General features: G+C 38.8%; 1 protein-coding gene across 1 annotated transcript in view; it reads right to left on the bottom strand.

Moving 5' to 3' along the window:
- Positions 1-17919, bottom strand: part of LOC108708594 (solute carrier family 26 member 10) — a 44983-nt gene that overhangs the window by 10925 nt on the left and 16139 nt on the right. Inside the window, exons 5-13 of the mRNA XM_041582546.1 lie at positions 16565-16717; positions 15565-15647; positions 14171-14318; positions 13934-14047; positions 12140-12217; positions 10427-10522; positions 5303-5409; positions 3367-3436; positions 1682-1861 (exon numbers count right to left, since the gene is read on the bottom strand). Coding sequence (XP_041438480.1) covers positions 1682-1861; positions 3367-3436; positions 5303-5409; positions 10427-10522; positions 12140-12217; positions 13934-14047; positions 14171-14318; positions 15565-15647; positions 16565-16717 — 1029 coding nt within the window. The remainder of the gene's footprint in view (positions 1-1681; positions 1862-3366; positions 3437-5302; positions 5410-10426; positions 10523-12139; positions 12218-13933; positions 14048-14170; positions 14319-15564; positions 15648-16564; positions 16718-17919) is intronic.

Raw genomic sequence — 17919 nt, 5'->3', positions numbered from 1 at the left:
CAAACTTATGCAATTTTTTTAAATAGAAAAAAAAAACCACAACGAAAATCTCATACCCGATTTTACCTTATTTATTATTAAAAAGGCTTGATTTAAACAGTTTGGGTAAAAACTTGATAAAATAGAGTGAAAACCCGAATTGTACAATTGTTTACTGAATCTGTCTATTTTTTCAGGCTTTTTTCCTTAAAGGGGACCCGTCACCCAAAAAAAATATTCAAAATCCTATTTTATCACATTAGTCAAGCAAAAAGAACTTTAATTACACTGTATACATTATTTGAATCTTGTTTCCTTCAATCTGGGAATTCATAATTATAGCAAGCAGTCATTAGACATTTTGTGGACACTGTTATTAAGGCAAGTCTTGCGTCATCTCAGAATCTTGTTTGTGCACCAGAATGTGGGACCTGATGTCCATCCCCATGCCCTGGCTACACAATTAAATGGTGAAGGGAACGGGGGAATGGGTGGAAAGCAGGGACATCTAGGAAGTGCTGAATGGAAAGTGAAAGTAATTATCTTCCCCGCCTCTATGCCTAAGGCAATGTTTGATTGATAGCTGAGATTTGTAATAAAAAATAGAAATTGGATTTTATGTTTAATTTGAAAAGGACTTTTATTATACATATTTTTGTGTCTGTGTGACAGGTCCCCTTTAAAAGCCTGAAATTTTCGAATTTTTGCCCAAAAATCCCAAAATTTTTTGGATTTTCCGGCTAATTCCAGTGCAGACCACAGAAACTTCAAAATAGGTTAGGGGCCTCTGCCATGCCTTTATATCATATCCCTAGTTTTTGCATATTAAAGGTGAAGGAAAGCTACGGAGGCATTTTATTGCCAATAGATTAGATGCAATAGTGCAAGCTAGAATGCTATATTTATTCTGTAGAATGTTTTACCATACCTGAGTAAAAAGCTCTAGAAGCTCTCTGTTTGTTTAGGATAGCAGCTGCAGTATTAGCTTGGTGTGACATCACTTCCTGCCTGAGTCTATCCCTGCTCACTTATAGCTCTGGGCTCAGATTACAGCAGAGAAGGGAGGGAGGGGGGAAGAGGAGCAAACTGAGCATGCTCACGCCTGGGGCAAGGAGGTTTAAGCTGAAGGCAGGAAGTCTGATACAGAAGCCCATGTGTACACAATAGAAGGAAAGAAATGCAGTGTTTCTTTTGACAGAGTTCTCAGAGCAGCACTACTTTGAGGGTTTACTGGTAGGTAGACCTTTCTGATGGGGCTTACTTCATTTTAACCTTTCCTTCTCCTTTAAGTAATAATGTCCCTATGACACTAAACTGAGGAAGCTCTGGTAAAAGCACATTATTAAACGTGAATCATGAATAATAAAACTTCTTACTTTAATGGAGTGCTTGCTAGTAACTTTGTAGATTGTTGCCTAACCATTAAACTTCAAGTGATAGGATATTATTTTGACAGGGAGCTGATTGCTCCAAAGGAAAATATATTAAGAAATGTTCAGGTCCTGACACCCCCCCATTCAAACTCAGTGTATTAGTAAGTTTCCCTGTGCACTAATAACATTTTGTGGCCAAGAGAAACCCTCTTAGACTGGTGACAAAAGCAAAACCCCTTACTGCCCTCTCCTAACACAAATGATCTCCCTGTGTACCAAGATTTTTGATGCCATAACAATGGTATAATTATGTGAATAAGTCCATTTACCACAACTGAGATGTTCATCTTCCTGGCCTGCTCCAAAACAAGTAATGCCTTCTCCCTCTTTCTTATCTTCTCCTGCGTCAGTCCCACAATGCGACTCACAGCTTCCTTGAAGATGTCCCTATTGCCATAATAAATGGGGGAGTTGTATGACAGTATCTTCAAGCCTGGGATTTCATAGAGCTGGGATATACATGGAGACAAAGAGAGATTTTATTTTATATCATATTCTGTTGGTTAGACATGGTTATCAAATACATTTTCTTCATAAACTGTTTAGGGATGGGACATTATAATAGCATATTAGGGGTTCCCTCTGTTTCTTTTTCAAAATCTGAACAAATTAATCCGCAGTGTGAATAAGATCAGAGTTGTATTAATGTATCACTAGCTTTTTAAATAACAATGGGATATAGAGATAGTTCATATTAGGGCAAAGCTTCCTGAGAGTTGTAGGGTTGCCATGTTCTGCAATTATACACTGAAGGCAAGAAAAATTGTTATTTGTATAATGAATCAAAGCACAAACCATTATCCCCTCATTCAAGGTGCACCTTTAGTCAATATCCATGGCATTATATATATAATTATATATAATATATAATATAATGTTGCAATATATGGACAAATAATCACTGTTTCTGGGTAAGATATTTTTTAGTAGTTTAAGGCACAGAATGTTTCAATGTCCTTAATATATTGATAATGGGTTGAGTGCAGAGGATCTCTTGTATTTGCCTTAGCTCATGTGATAAGTGCCCAGTGCACAGTCTCCTGGATGAATCCAGCACATACTGGACAACCTGGGATTTTTAGATATTCTTATATAGTAGCTTCTCTAAACATAAGGTGTGGTACGGTTTAGCCTGGGGCATTGTAGGCAGGAGCCAAGAAATGTGCTCCTCAGATCTTACATGTAGTTTTGTTTTGACTGAATTCAATCTCAGATCTTTCCTATTATTTTTGCAGCATTGTGTTATTTTACGTATACTTTGACAAGTGTTTGCAGTAAACATACATTGCCCTTAGAAAGATAGAAGTAAGATAACGGCCCAGAAACACTATTTTGGCAACATAATACCTAAAATAATTCCTAAATTCCTACTTGACTGCATGCAATTCTCATATGATGTAAAATTTCAATGAATACTGCTTTCCGTTACCTGTGGCTGATAAACAATTCACTCTCGGCCCTAACAATACCAATTATGCAAATATAGCTATGGGAATGTATTGTTCTGTTAAAGGGCACCAATCATAACTAAAATAATTTTCTAAGTAAATACACTGTGTGAAAGTTCAAGAAATCTGATTTTTAAAACAGAATTGTTTGTATAATGTAAATGATCAGCTCACTATTCCTTCTGCAAGATCTCCCCTATCTCCACTGCAGTTCTAGCTGAGGCAGCCATCTTCGATTTCACTGGCTCCTCCTACCTATATCTTCCCAGCCAACTGCAGCTCTGAAATCTCGCACATGCTCAGTTGAAATTCATTGTTGCTTATCAACCCTTCTAAGCTATTTTCAAATCAGCCAATTTTTTAAAACCTGCAGTTTTTTTCAAAAAACTATATATGTAGTTTGATTAAACGTGTTTATGTTGTACTGGTCAGATTGTGAATATGTATTTGATTTTGGCTGTGATAGGTGCCCTTTAATGACAATAAAACTGTCATACAATTCTTACCTTATCATTTTGCTCAACTGGTCTGTATATCTCAGTACTGACTGCTCTTCCCATAACAGTACATTGCGCCCTACATAATACATAAACTCAGTTGTTGAAAACAAAACAACACATATTTCTGTATCACATTTAATCCAACATGCATATTAGAGGTAAGGCATATGCAACAATAGATTAAATTGTATTCATACCCAGATGCAAGAAGTAAAAACATAAGGTTACTGAATGATATGAAAGATTAGCGGCATATCTAGAAACCCCAGCTAGAAAAGCTGCATGGATTGCATTTAATTTAAATCAGCTTGCTCTGCTCAGAAAAAAAGTTCAGAAGCCCCAGATGTCATCCCTTTCCTGAGCAGAGCAATAACAGAACACTTTCTTATTTTCCTTCTGAAGGTACTGTATATCTCTTTAACTGTACAGTTACAGAAACTGGCCAGCAGATGGCTCTGTTGTTATGAAATTCATTAAATTGGCAGTTGATGAAAACATAAATAGCTCTGAAACTGAAAAACAAAAATTGCAAAAAGCACCCAGAATAATTTTACATTCAGATTCTTTTTAAGGTTTACTTATCCTACAAGGCTAAAAAATTTGAAAAAAAAAACCCAGATGAGTCATGGAAGTGAATTCCAGAGAATGGGTGCAGTTAGAGTAGTCTTCAAGTGGCCATGTGAAGAGGTAATAGGGGAGGTGGTTAATAACAGAAGTCTTGAGTGAAAGGAGCAGTCAGTGGAATGCTCACAATGCTCCCCAGAATCATTTCTATGAAGGTTTTGCTGACAAGCTAACTGGTCACAGCTTTTCTATTGCGTTATAATCCCCAACAAAATAATAAATAAACAAGATTAAGAGGGAAAATAGCCCAGTATAAATGGCATGTGTCACAGCCAAATGGAACCATAAATAAAACTTAGCAGGAGAAAAACTCTTGTACTAACTTTCAGGAAAATGTGAGGGTTTGATTCTCATTAAAGTTTAAGCTTACATATGCAACTGTTGGCAGCTCTTTGTATGATTGTGTGGTTTAGTTAAAGGCTAACTATTACTTATAATAGACACTAAAAAACACAATGCGTATCTGCATACAGGAGATATTTTGAATGCGAGAATGGCGTCAACAAGCATGCCTGGAAGGCTGGGTGTGTGTATTGGTGTGTATAAACACAGAAAAGCAAAGAACATGTTCGGGCTCAAACACCCTTTGGTGAAAAGCATCAATACACACAAACATGTATGTCCCTTTATTAAACTTTTTTTGCTGTCAGATGCACAAACTATGATATTCAGTCCCGGGCCAATCGGACCGAGTGCCTTAAGCAAACTGATCAGATCTTTGCACCTCTCATGCATGTGTGAACGAGCGCGTGTACGTTTGTTGTCGATTAAGGGAGGTGAGTAAAATGACTCGAGGGCAGTGGGCATATAAGGGCCTGGACTAGCGGTAGGCTACATATATGCCAAGCACTGTTATGCCCTGGGTGCGTTCCTCTTCTGCATCCCACTAGTTCATACCCTGCTGATTTTTAATTACTCTCTGCTAAAATTTTCTCACTGTTTCACTCCCGGCATGTCATTTTTCATGTAATAGCTGAAATGTACTTTTAATACCACCAGAGTAAATCTATACTGGATTCTGGAGGAGTTATCCCATCCACATTTACAATTATATTATTTATGTGTATATATTTCCCTCCACTTGAGGGAGACAGAAGCTGGCAGATAACCCAATAAGTGGGGGATCACTGTATGCTGAATACCAAGCATTTGTACAAAACCTACAATACACAATGTAAGAAGACTGACTGATCCATTCTGGCTTGCATGGGACCCCCCCCCAACAGAATCGAAAAATGTAAAATGGCGATGTTGCATGCCACAGAACAAAAGCATTATCAATGGCATGAATAATATTAAAGTAGCACTGGGCCCATACCTCTGTGTTCGACAAACAACAGTCATCATTGAGAAGACGACTCCCACGGCCAGACCCACCTCCACATTGAGAACGACAACAGCCATCCAAGTTACTACCCACACTGACTGCAACAGAAGAGAATATTGTTATATGCCACATGCTGAAAGAAGCCTAAGGGACTTTTATACTTAGTGACAACAATTTGTGGAAGTACAGTTTGTTACTTTATGAACAGAGGCAGTGTTGCAATAATTACAAGTTTATGTATATTTTATAAAGATATGTAGGGAGCCATAGGGTTAATGTGCCCCTATGGCTTTAAATCCCTACACTTCCTGATCTCCCTAGTTGTTGGGCAGATGTGCATGTAACTAGTTGTAATTTACATATTCAAGTTATTGGCCAGGAGGCGCTGTGACCACATCCTGTCACACTTTGGTATAGTGAGTGAGAAGGGGTGGGTCTTCATTTTTGGCTTTTGGTTGCTGATCCAGCTGACTGTTTCCAGGGAGCCTGGATACACCAAGGCCCAGTAAAGCCAGTTTGCCCTAGAGGGACCTGAACCTCTATTGTTTAAGTCAGGGAGCAGGGACCCTTTGAATGAGACCAGTGAGTGGCAGATATATAATTGTTGTAGACTCTCTAGAAAAATAAGACAGTGAGGGAAGAGAGAAAGAGCAGTTTGTGCTCCATCAAGGAGGTGTAGCAGGGAGCAGGCCCGGACTGATAATCTGTGGACTCGGGCAAATGCCCGAGGGGCCGCTCTGCTTTGTATATAAGTGGGCCGCCCGATGTCTGATGATGTGGAGCAGCGCTTCACTTGTTTGCTATTAATCACAGCCAGGCAGCAGCATCTGTACCTGTCCTGAACAGAACAGCGGGTCCACTTAATTAGTTTATCTTTAAACTAATCCCTGACCCGCCGTCTGCTTTTGTGTTCTCCTTTCATCCCTCTGCTATTGTCTCCGGTTCCTCCCTCCATGGCAGGAAGAACTCCCACGATTGCAGCCCCTCCCACCTCCACATAGCAGAGCAATGTAAGAGAGCAGAGAGAGGGAGGGGGGAGGACTGCAGAAAAACTTTGAATTTGTGGGCGGGACAGCTGCGTGTCTTCAGCACACGCTGCTTTATTTACAAATAAACTGGGGAGCTGTTTTATTCCTGGGAAGCTATGGAGAAGTATTTTTTTCTGGGGCCAAGGAGAGCTGATACTGAAAGGGGACCTGAGGATTACACTGAGAGTGGAGCAGCAGTGTCAGCAGTGTTTAGAAACAGCACAAAGCTCTCAGGTGAGCAGTATTTCAAATTCTTTGGTGGGGGGGGTGCATTTCTACTGAACATTGTGAGCTGTGTGGCACTTTGAATTGTTTTTAGTCTGCTTCAGCCACAACTTTTCCCATACAGACAACCCTTGATTTTACATGTTCCAGTGGAAAAGGAAAAAAAAGCAAATCTAAGAAAATGTAAAGGAGTTATGTAAAATTATGGTTTAATTGTAATTTAGAAGGGGAGGCAGGGAGCAGTGTTTTTTTATCAGGAAGACAGAAGCTGTGACACACATATTAGCCCTAATGTTCTAGTCATAAGTGTGACATGGAGGCTGCACAGTTTTAGAGGAGTGTTTTATAGAATTTATAGCAACTTTGCAATTGGTCTTCATATTTTAACTTTTTATTAATTATTTACTACCTATCTCTGCTTTCAAATGGTGGTCACTTAATATTGCTCTGAAAGGCTACAAATGTATTATTATTATTAAGTAACTCATGTATTGCTATTCATATGGGCATAATTACAGTAGTGTAACTAGAGGGGAGCGGGCCCTGGCACGGGACGTGCAGCCGGGCCCCCCGCCCCCCTCTGTACGCCTGCAATTACTGAAGAAGTAAGTGGCACATTAGCTGCCGGGGGGCCCTGAGGGGGTGCGGGCCCTGGCCCAATCGCACCCCCTGCTCCCCTGGTAGTTACACAACTGCATAATTATCAAAAAGTGAAGTTAAGAGATCACCACAGTTCTCTAGAGTGAAATTCCGCCACTCTCCATTCATATCTATGGTATTCTTATTTTTCAAAGGGTGAAACTTCACCCTTTGATAAATATGACTTTAAAAATCCTATAGAAATGAATGGAAAGTGGAGGAATATCACTCTAGAGAACTGCGGTGATCTCTTAACTTCACTCTTAAAAAACTCTTAAAAATATGACTCTCTAAATATGCCCCAAGTCTCTCATTCAAGCCACTGCCTGGTTTCTAGGCTAAATAAGACCCTAGCAACCAGATAGCTGAAAAACTACAAATAATGAATAACGACCAGTTGATTTTTTTTAACAAATTATTCTGTATGATCTGTGGAATTATGGACATACTGTACCTTATTATTGGAATTGCCTTTGGCATCTTGCCTTTAATAAATAAACTGGGGCTGATTTACTCACTAATGCTGAATTGCAGTAAAAATTAGAAGTCAGCACTCACCCACAAAATTCAGTAGAAGAAGGTGCAGGTGGCCACTTCCACCTGTTCTGTATACACGATCAGCAAGTAGACAGCACCACATGTGAAGTATTTTCTATTAAAGGCATTTATTGAAAAGGGCTTTTTTGGACAGATATATAGCAGCGACGTTTCAGGCTGCTCACATCAGTCTTTCTCAAATATATATATACAGTGGTGTGAAAAACTATTTGCCCCCTTCCTGATTTCTTATTCTTTTGCATGTTTGTCACACTTAAATGTTTCTGCTCATCAAAAACCGTTAACTATTAGTCAAAGATAACATAATTGAACACAAAATGCAGTTTTTAAATGAAGGTTTACGTTATTAAGGGAGAAAAAAAACTCCAAATCTACATGGGCCTGTGTCAAAAAGTGATTGCCCCCCTTGTTAACACCTGAGTTCAATTTCAAAGGTTATAAAGCCATTTCTAAAGCTTTGGGACTCCAGCGAACCACAGTGAGAGCCATTATCCACAAATGGCAAAAACATGGAACAGTGGTGAACCTTCCCAGGAGTGGCCGGCCGGCCGACCAAAATTACCCCAAGAGCGCAGAGACAACTCATCCGAGAGGCCACAAAAGACCCCAGGACAACATCTAAAGAACTGCAGGCCTCACTTGCCTCAATTAAGGTCAGTGTTCAAGACTCCACCATAAGAAAGAGACTGGGCAAAAACGGCATGCATGGCAGATTTCCAAGGCGCAAACCACTTTTAAGCAAAAAGAACATTAAGGCTCATCTCAATTTTGCTAAAAAACATCTCAATGATTGCCAAGACTTTTGGGAAAATACCTTGTGGACCGACGAGACAAAAATTGAACTTTTTGGAAGGTGCTCGTCCCGTTACATCTGGCGTAAAAGTAACACAGCATTTCAGAAAAAGAACATCATACCAACAGTAAAATATAGTGGTGGTAGTGTGATGGTCTGGGGTTGTTTTGCTACTTCAGGACCTGGAAGACTTGCTGTGATAGATGGAACCATGAATTCTACTGTCTACCAAAAAATCCTGAAGGAGAATGTCCGGCCATCTGTTCATCAACTCAAGCTGAAGCGATCTTGGGTGCTGCAGCAGGACAATGACCCAAAACACACCAGCAAATCCACCTCTGAATGGCTGAAGAAAAACAAAATGAAGACTTTGGAGTGGTCTAGTCAAAGTCCTGACCTGAATCCTATTGAGATGTTGTGGCATGACCATAAAAAGGCGGTTCATGCTAGAAAACCCTCAAATAAAGCTGAATTACAACAATTCTGCAAAGATGAGTGGGCCAAAATTCCTCCAGAGCGCTGTAAAAGACTCGTTGCAAGTTATCGCAAACGCTTGATTGCAGTTATTGCTGCTAAGGGTGGCCCAACCAGTTATTAGGTTCAGGGGCAATTACTTTTTCACACAGGTTTGGATTTCTTTTCTCCCTAAATAATAAAAACCCTCATTTAAAAACTGCATTTTGTGTTTACTTGTGTTATCTTTGACTAATAGTTAAATGTGTTTGATGATCAGAAACATTTTGTGTGACAAACATGCAAAAGAATAAGAAATCAGGAAGGGGGCAAATAGTTTTTCACACCACTGTGTGTGTGTATATATATATATATATATATATATATATATATATATATATATATATATATATAGTGGATAATGTACCCCCTACTGTAATTTATAAAGATATTATAAGTCACCGAGGAGTTATTTGACCATACAATAAAAGCACGAGGCCGCAGGCCGAGTGCTTTTATACAGGTCACATAACTCCGAGGTGACTTCTGATATCTTTATAAATTTCTAGTAGGGGGTACATTAAGCATTATAATCTACATTTTGTGGGGGGTTGGAGGGATCAGTGTCAAAATTTTGGTCGCCGGAGTCAAATTTTGGTCGCAGGCGTTTTGGACGTGCGGCGTCAAATTCCGAGACGCTGCGTCAGATTCGGCGACCTGGGGGCCACTGTTATAAACAGCTTTTATAAGGATATAATTTACAGTCTGGTCCCATAGCGAATATATATATACATATACACACACACTTATGTGTAAGTACATTTCTGTGTGGGCTGCTTTGATTTTTTTGCCAGGGCTGCTTTTTACTCCCAGTCCGGCCCTGGCAGGGAGTAGCTTCCCAGGCTATAAGATTTGCCTACAGTGAAGGCACCACGGTGGATAGGGTGTCAGGCTTTAGGTTCTCCTCCCTGACCACTCCACTGGGTGAGATCCAGACCATGTGTGAGGTTTTTCTGCTTGGAGGTGCTGTACTGCCTTGACTACATCCTCAGGGAATGCACCTGCATCTGCCTCTGATATACTGTCTGAGCTTTGTGCCTATATATTCTGCAAATGCCTCTTACCATTGTAAGTAGCCTGTGGATTATTTGTCTCTGACAAATAAAGTTATTTTGTTGTTTGATTGCAAGAACCTCCTGAAACCCATTTCTTTATTGGTTAAAGCACAGTAGCCTGTGAGAGTTGTAGTTACACTACACCACACCTTAATTTCTTCCACTTTGCAAAGGCCCTGTCTTAAGAGTTAGAGTCCAGTGTAACCCATGTTCTAGTTTACTAGCTGGTTAACCCAGTTGCCTGGATAGTCCACAAACGTGTTACAGATATATAAAGATAACCATGATATATTAGAGGACTCACAAAATCAGTTTTGCTGATTTTCCACAGCTCTGGCAGCTCTCGGAATTGTAGGAACATCTGTCTGAGGCTGACGACATTTATACAGCCCAGCACTGCCTACAGATCAGGAGAGACAAATTGCATCACCTTTCTCATAGAAAACACTGACAAATCATCATTTAATGCTCAGATCATGGGAATATCACTCCACTTTATTCACTGTATTCCTAGAGGCACAGAACTGCGAATGCACCTTACTTTGCATAGATTATTTATAGACTATTGTCAGGGCTACAGGCCACTGTTCAAGCCAAAACTGTAAATCTTCCAGGCTACTGTAAATGAGCACTCTTCTGCTCCTTGATTCTGGTACTACTGTACATGTGCTTCAAGTGCTTTGCACCTCTCTAATAAACATGGCCACTAGATGTCAGTGTTGGTATGTATAGGAAGCACAGAAAGAAAATGAGAGCAGCAATCTAGAATGCTCAGGACCTGGAGTTTTCTGGATAAGGGATCTTTCCGTAATTTGGATCTACATACCTTAAGTCTACTAAAAAAAATCATTACAACATTAATTAAATTAAATAGAATTGTTTTGTTTGCAATTAGTATTAATTATAGCTTAGTTTGGATCAAGTACAAGGAACTGTTTTATTATAACAGAGAAAAATGAAATCATTTTTTAAAAGCTTGAATTATTTGATTAAAATAAAGTCTATGGGAGAAGTCCTTCCCGTAATTCAGAGCCTTCTGGATAAGGGTTTCCAGATAATCGATCCCATACCTGTAATGTATTCATAATAAGTTCGTTCCAGATACATTTTGTTCACAAAAAATACATTCTGAAAGTATCCCCAATACATTTTTGGACACAAAATTGATTTCTCTCAGGATATATATGTGCTGTAAATGTGGTTGTAAAAATATACAAAGGAGAAATTTTATCAAGAATTAGTGATGGGCGAATTTGCGCCGCTTCGCCGAAAAATTCGCAAATTTTGCGCGACGTCGGCGTCCGTTTTTTCCAAAACTGGCGGAAAAAATTTTTTTACGCCGCCGAATTTTTGCCAGGAATTTGCGCGGCCGTTTCGCGAATTTATTAGCTGGCGGCAAATCGCGCAAATTCGCGCCTGCCAAATAAATTCGCCCATCACTATTAAGAATGAGAACAAAATGAACAAAAGGATATTATAATAATACAAATGACATTATGTAAATGAAAAAATGCATTCTGTCTCTCAAATGTATTAAATCCATGTAACAAAACCACTGGTGTGTATTTACTGAACGAATTATGCAAAAAAATTACCAAAATATATAATCTAATAAATAACTAGTTAATGCCAAGGTAGACAATTTGTATATAACCCTAATTTGCTCAATTTAAATGATAAAATAAATACTTATTACAGAAAGCAAGATTTCGCATTACAGAATCCATTCGGTCAACAAAATTCATTCTGTCTTTCAAATGTATTAAATCCATACAACAAAACCAGTGGTGTATACTTTCTGAATGAATTATGTAAAAAATTACCAAAATATATAATGTTATAAATAACTAGTAAATGCCAAGCTACACAATTAATTTATTATTCTAATTTGCTAAATTTAAATGACAAAATAAGTACTTATTACAGAATGCAAAATTTCACATCACAGAATCAGATGATTCTGGATGTTCTGGAGATATTGTGTATAATCATGTGACATAATAAACCTTCATCCCACCTTTGGCAAGTAGTTAAAGAGAGGTCCAATCCAGATCAGTACGATTAGGACCACACCACTGGTGAAGAAACCTGATAGCTGAAAAATAAGAAATTATATTCTAAGCTAGAATTCTAGTTACTGCATGAAGAATGGTTTGTGCACTTTACCAGGTATTGCAAAAACGTTTTAATTAGTGATGGGCGAATTTATTCGAAAAATTCGCGGCAAAAATTCGCCGGCGTCAAAAATTTTTTTTTAGAAAAAACGGACGCCGGCGTAAAAAAACGGGCATCGGCGTCAAAAACGGGCGCTGGCATCAAAAACGAGACGCCGGCGCCGTTTCGCGAATTCTTCGCCGTTTCGCAAAATTTGCGAATTTTCCGGCGAAGCGAAACGGCGCAAATTCGCCCATCACTAGTTTTAATGAGTTGAGGACCCTAAATAAACAGTGGGGCAGATTTACTAAAGGGCGAAGTGGCCATTGCTAGCGACTATTCCCCAGAAATGCCATCCAAAGGGACATCGCCAATTTACTAACAGGCGCTAGCATACCTTCACACCATATAGCCAGGTGACTTTTTGCTCAGGCAAATGAACGTTACTCACCAAATGCAAATTCATCTTAGCACTTTAGACCAGGTGACATCATATCCTGTATGCAGGAAAGTTCGTAAAAGTTGTAAAAAAACACTAGCGTCTTTTTTTTTAAAGCGGGATTGCCTTAAAAAGTCCTCACTATTAAAGATTTTTGTGTAAACAATTTTTTTTAACCAATTGGAGGGGCATGCCACATTTGTTTTGGGATGGACTCATGTCTAGGACATTAGAGGATCTCTTTAATCTTTATTTTGCTTTCTTGGACATGTGTAATAATAAGAGGCCACTTCAAGCATTTGCACCAACATCTCTAATAAAGATGTCTATATGACATATGTACCTGCCTTATTCAAATTGATCTAAACTTAAGAGTATTAACGAGGTTTCGCTAGGCAGAAATGCTAGCAAAAGATCGCTAAGAAATGCTCGCGCTGACAAAATAACGCCAGCGTTCGGCTGCTGAGACGCAACTTTGCATTTTAGTGTATTAGCATAGTGCTCACGAATTTGCGCTTGGCAAATGGTGTGAAGTGTGGTGAAGTGGTCACTGGCGAAAATTCGCCCTTTAGTGAATTTGCCCCAGTGTGTATTCTGGGCTTCTATTTCTTGGCCAACAAAATGTGTTCCAGTACGAGAGAGAAAATGAAACTAAGGATGCTTAATTTAAAGTAAAAATGAGAATCATTCAGGTAATAAAAATATCTAAAGGTTCCTTGACTCTGTGGGGCATATTTACTAAGCTCGAGTGAAGGATTAGAATAAAAAATACTTTAAATTTCGAAGTATTTTTTTGGCTACTTCGACCTTCGACTTCGACTTAGAATCAAACGATTCAAACTAAAAATCGTTCGACTATTCGATAGTCAAAGTACTGTCTCTTTAAAAAAAACGTTGACCACCTACTTCGCCACCTAAAACCTACTGAGCACCAATGTTAGCCTATGGGGAAGGTCCCCATAGGCTTTCCTAGCAATTTCTGATAGAAGGAAAATGGTGCGATCGACGGATTAAAATCCTTCAAAGCGTTCGATCGAATTGCGGTAAATCCTTCGACTTCGATATTCGAAGTCGAAGGATTTAACTTTGATGGTCGAATATCGAGGCTTAATTAACCCTTGATATTCCACCCATAGTAAATGTGCCCCTGTGTATTTACTGTATCATTGAAATTATACTAATGCATATTGCAAAATTTCTCCATATTGGAAACCTCACCTGGGTGTGCCCCCCTGCACTTTCAAGAATGTTAGTTGTAGCCAACGTTGCAGAGCTGGGAAAGCAGGTAAACAAAGAAGAGACAATATTGGATATCCCATGGGCCAACAGTTCCTGGAAAAAAGCATCCAAATTCCTATTTGTACTTACAAAATAAAGTGGTGAGCAGTAATGTCAGTTATTCTGGAAATCCTAAGCAGTCAGGAATGCTCAGAGAAGCCTGTATACAGTGCTTACCTGGTTTGAGTCAATGCTGTATCTGTGCTTTTCCGCATAGATCATGGCAAGGGAGACAGACAAAGCGTAACCCACAAATGTTATGGCTATGGTGTCCCCCACAATCTTGGGAATTACTTTCAATGATGGTAGTTTTGGAGCTGGGAAACTGTAAAGAGATGCATATGTATTGAAGAGGCAGATACATTTAAAACACAAGACCATTTATGTGCATTGAGCAGGTATAGGATTCATTATCCAGAATGCTTAGGTTTCTGGATAAGGAATCTTTCCGTAATTTGGATCTCCATATCTTAAGGCTGCTAAAAACCATTTAAACATAAAATCATCCCAATATGATTGTTTTGCCACCAGTATGGATTCATGAAGCGTAGTTACCATCAAGTACAAGGTACTGTTTTATCAGTACAGCAGGAAATTATTTTTAAAAATTAGAATTATTTGCTTATAAAGGACTCTATGCGAAATAACCTTCCATAATTCTGAGTTCCAAGATAATAGATATCCAGATAAGGGATTCCATATCTGTATTTTCCAAGAAAATACAAGTAAAATGAGTATAACATTTCTTTAAAACATGTATGCTCTATTACACCAAGTCAATGCTTTCTGTGCTCAAAGCACATAGGCTCCAATCAACCAGCTCATGCTTCATGAAGCTATTTTTGACATGCTATGCTATGAATAAAATGCAAATGTTCTGCTTTTTCATTTGTAGTTGTTATTATTTAGGTTACCAGAAATGCAGCGTCTTTCCCATCCCACTGCTATTATTTTGTATCTGTTACGTATCTATAAACCATGTAGTGCGTCCCCTAACTAACTGAGATTGAAGACAGCCTTGAAGTACAAATGATGAGAAGTGAACTGGGGAAAGGTTAGAAAAACAAAATCCAGGGGTTAATGCTTGGAACTTGGATATACTATCCCTTAATTCTCTTCAGTTCCTATATTCATTCTATCAGTGTACATTAGTGATGGGCGAATTTGCGTCAAAAACGTCTCGTTTTTGACGCCGGCGCCCATTTTTGACGCCGGCGCCCGTTTTTTGGCGCCGGCGAATTTTTGACGCGAATTTTCGCTGCCGTTTCGCGAATTTATTCGCTGGGGGCGAAACGCGCAAATTCGCTGAGATCGGGAGTGACAAATCATTTGCTGTTCTAGATAAACTTGGAAGCCCAAACTAAAGGCCAGTTAGGGAGAAGTTTGAGGTGAACTACTACTAGTAAGTAAAACTAGCCCAGGGTGCAAAGGTTAGGACAGGTTGTAAAAGTCCCTGCACTTAGTAAATGAACCCTATTATTTTTGCTGTGTTATGAGGTATGGGTATTTCCCACCTGTGGTCATGTCCAACTAAGTTATGGCTGATAAAAAAAATAAAATAAAATACTTACCCCGCTGGTATGCTGCCAACAATCTGAACATTGTATCGGCTATCCAGAGATGAAGCAAAGGTAACACCTGTAGCAACCAGAACCTATATAATTAATTAAAACAGCCTGGCATTAATAATGTCTTGTTTGTCTTATACCTAGATTATTTTATGTATAGAGTTTTCATTTTCATATAAAATAGAACTTGCAATCCAAGAGATAAAGTTTGGTGTAACAATTCAAACATTTCTATTTGTTAATGGGTGTCTCTTTTTGCTGGGAACTAAACTTTACAATACAGTAACTTCTTACTAAGAAGAAGAAACAGAGGCAGTTGGTTATATCAACCTTTAAAATGGTCAAACTCTATATAAATCTAGATTAGCAAGGGTTATTTGATGGTTTTATATCCAAGACTCAAATAGACCATCAGGTATTTCCAAAGGAGAGTTTCCCGTGAAATATCCAAAGATAAGACATAAATCGCAATAACAGGGGATGGAACAAAGTCATAATATAGTGAATAAAGTACCCCCTCTTGTAAAATATAGGGATATTATAAGTTACTGAGGAGTTTCATGACCATATAAAAACACGAGGCCGAAGGCCGAGTGTTTTTATACAGGTCATGGAACTCCGAGGTAACTTCTAATATCCTCATATTTTACAATTGGGGGTACTTTATTTATTATAATACACAAATTTCAATGAGTCATGTGACAGAAATGACATCAGAACTCACCGTTTATAACTGATGACATCAGAACTCACCGTTTATAAGGATATAATTTACAGGATATTCATGGCTTTTGTGTATTATAGAAAGATATTGCAACTCTATAATAACATGAAACCTAGCTAGATTTAATGTATTTACACTTGATATGATTTATTATGGATTAACATTGTGGTAATAAATACTAATGACCATAATGGATCAACATAATTGTTTATTTGATTAGCAAGTCAACCCTTATAAAGTCTCTGAAAGGATGGGAATGCTAAAAGTAGAGGACCTTACCATAACAATTTCCCCAGGGATTGGAGTTCTCAGCTTGGTACGAAATCGTGCATTAAGTTCCTTTATTGGAATGAGTACTATTAAGCAAAGAATGGATATCACTAGCTCTGTTACATTTGTCTTGGGTAAAGAATGGAAAACTGATGCCAATGTCTAAACAAGAAGAAAAAATATACTTTTATTGTAGGATACTAGCTATTATACAAGAATTTACTACATAAATATACACACACACACACACACACACGCTAAAGCCTTGTTTGTTAAATTATTGTGTAGGGGACTGATAACTAGTTTACCCATTTACTGTGCAATCCCCTAAAGTTTGGCCACTAAAGGGCCCCTTTGTTTATGGAGGGAGTAATACTCCTCTTCCTGGGTCAAAGCATGACCCCTAGCTTTCCCTAGTTTAGCCACAACATGGCAGTGTGTTAATATATATATTGATAAGCCATGTGGTTCTAAGGGCTCTTTGTCAGATGCTTCCTAAAGGGAAGTGAGTGGAGAGTGGAGCCCCAACTCAGTTCAGGATTTAGAGCTCGGCAGCTCTCTAGCAGAGATAGTCAGGCTCAAGACTATTTAGCTGAGCAGCTTTTGGGCTCCACCAAGGAGTGTTGGAAGGGGTTAGTTCCCCAGTGATACTGTTGCATAGAAAGAAAACCAGTGTGCAAGTTCTAGGGACTAAATCTCAAAGAGGAATTGCCTGACAAAGAAGGGAAACTCGGGATGTTCTATAGAAGGAAAGATTCTGTTCACAGTACTGTTTGTGATTATTTATGGATTATTCACTGATAGTGTCTGGTGTTATCTCAGTGATCTCCATTGTGGGTTGGATGCAATAAATAAGTTCTGGTTAAGTTTTCAGAGCCACTGGGGCCCATTCTTGTGAACTACTAAGAATTTCTGTTACATTATATCCTGCCTCCATCCCATTGCCAGGGTCCACACCCGAATGTCTTGAGTCTTGAGCAAATATTGGGTAAAGCTTATAGCTCAGGGAAAAATGAATGAAAAAGGATTGCATAACTTGCTGGTGCTATAGCAATCAGTGATACTGATGCTGATGAACACTACAATTAATTCCATATTTAGCACTGAGATATTGAGGTATATCATTCAATCTGATCTCCAAAAACTCCAATCAATGGCAGTGGACCCCAGAAAATTTGATCATAAACATTACCAAAATTTCTTCATTCAATAATGACTTGACACATTGGTTTCGAATCCCAAAATTGGAGTGCTGTTCCAGGTCTGTATCACCGGATTGGTGTCAGGTGCCTTCAGGTATCGGGCCCAATACTGCCCAAAGCCCAAAAATGTATATCACAAAGCAAGAGACCTGCGGCACAACT

This window comes from Xenopus laevis, chromosome 2L (assembly GCF_017654675.1).
Source record: "Xenopus laevis strain J_2021 chromosome 2L, Xenopus_laevis_v10.1, whole genome shotgun sequence".
Lineage (NCBI taxonomy): Eukaryota > Metazoa > Chordata > Amphibia > Anura > Pipidae > Xenopus > Xenopus laevis.
The sequence above is the reverse complement of the archived record's forward strand: the minus strand, read 5'-3'. Positions and strand labels throughout refer to the sequence as shown.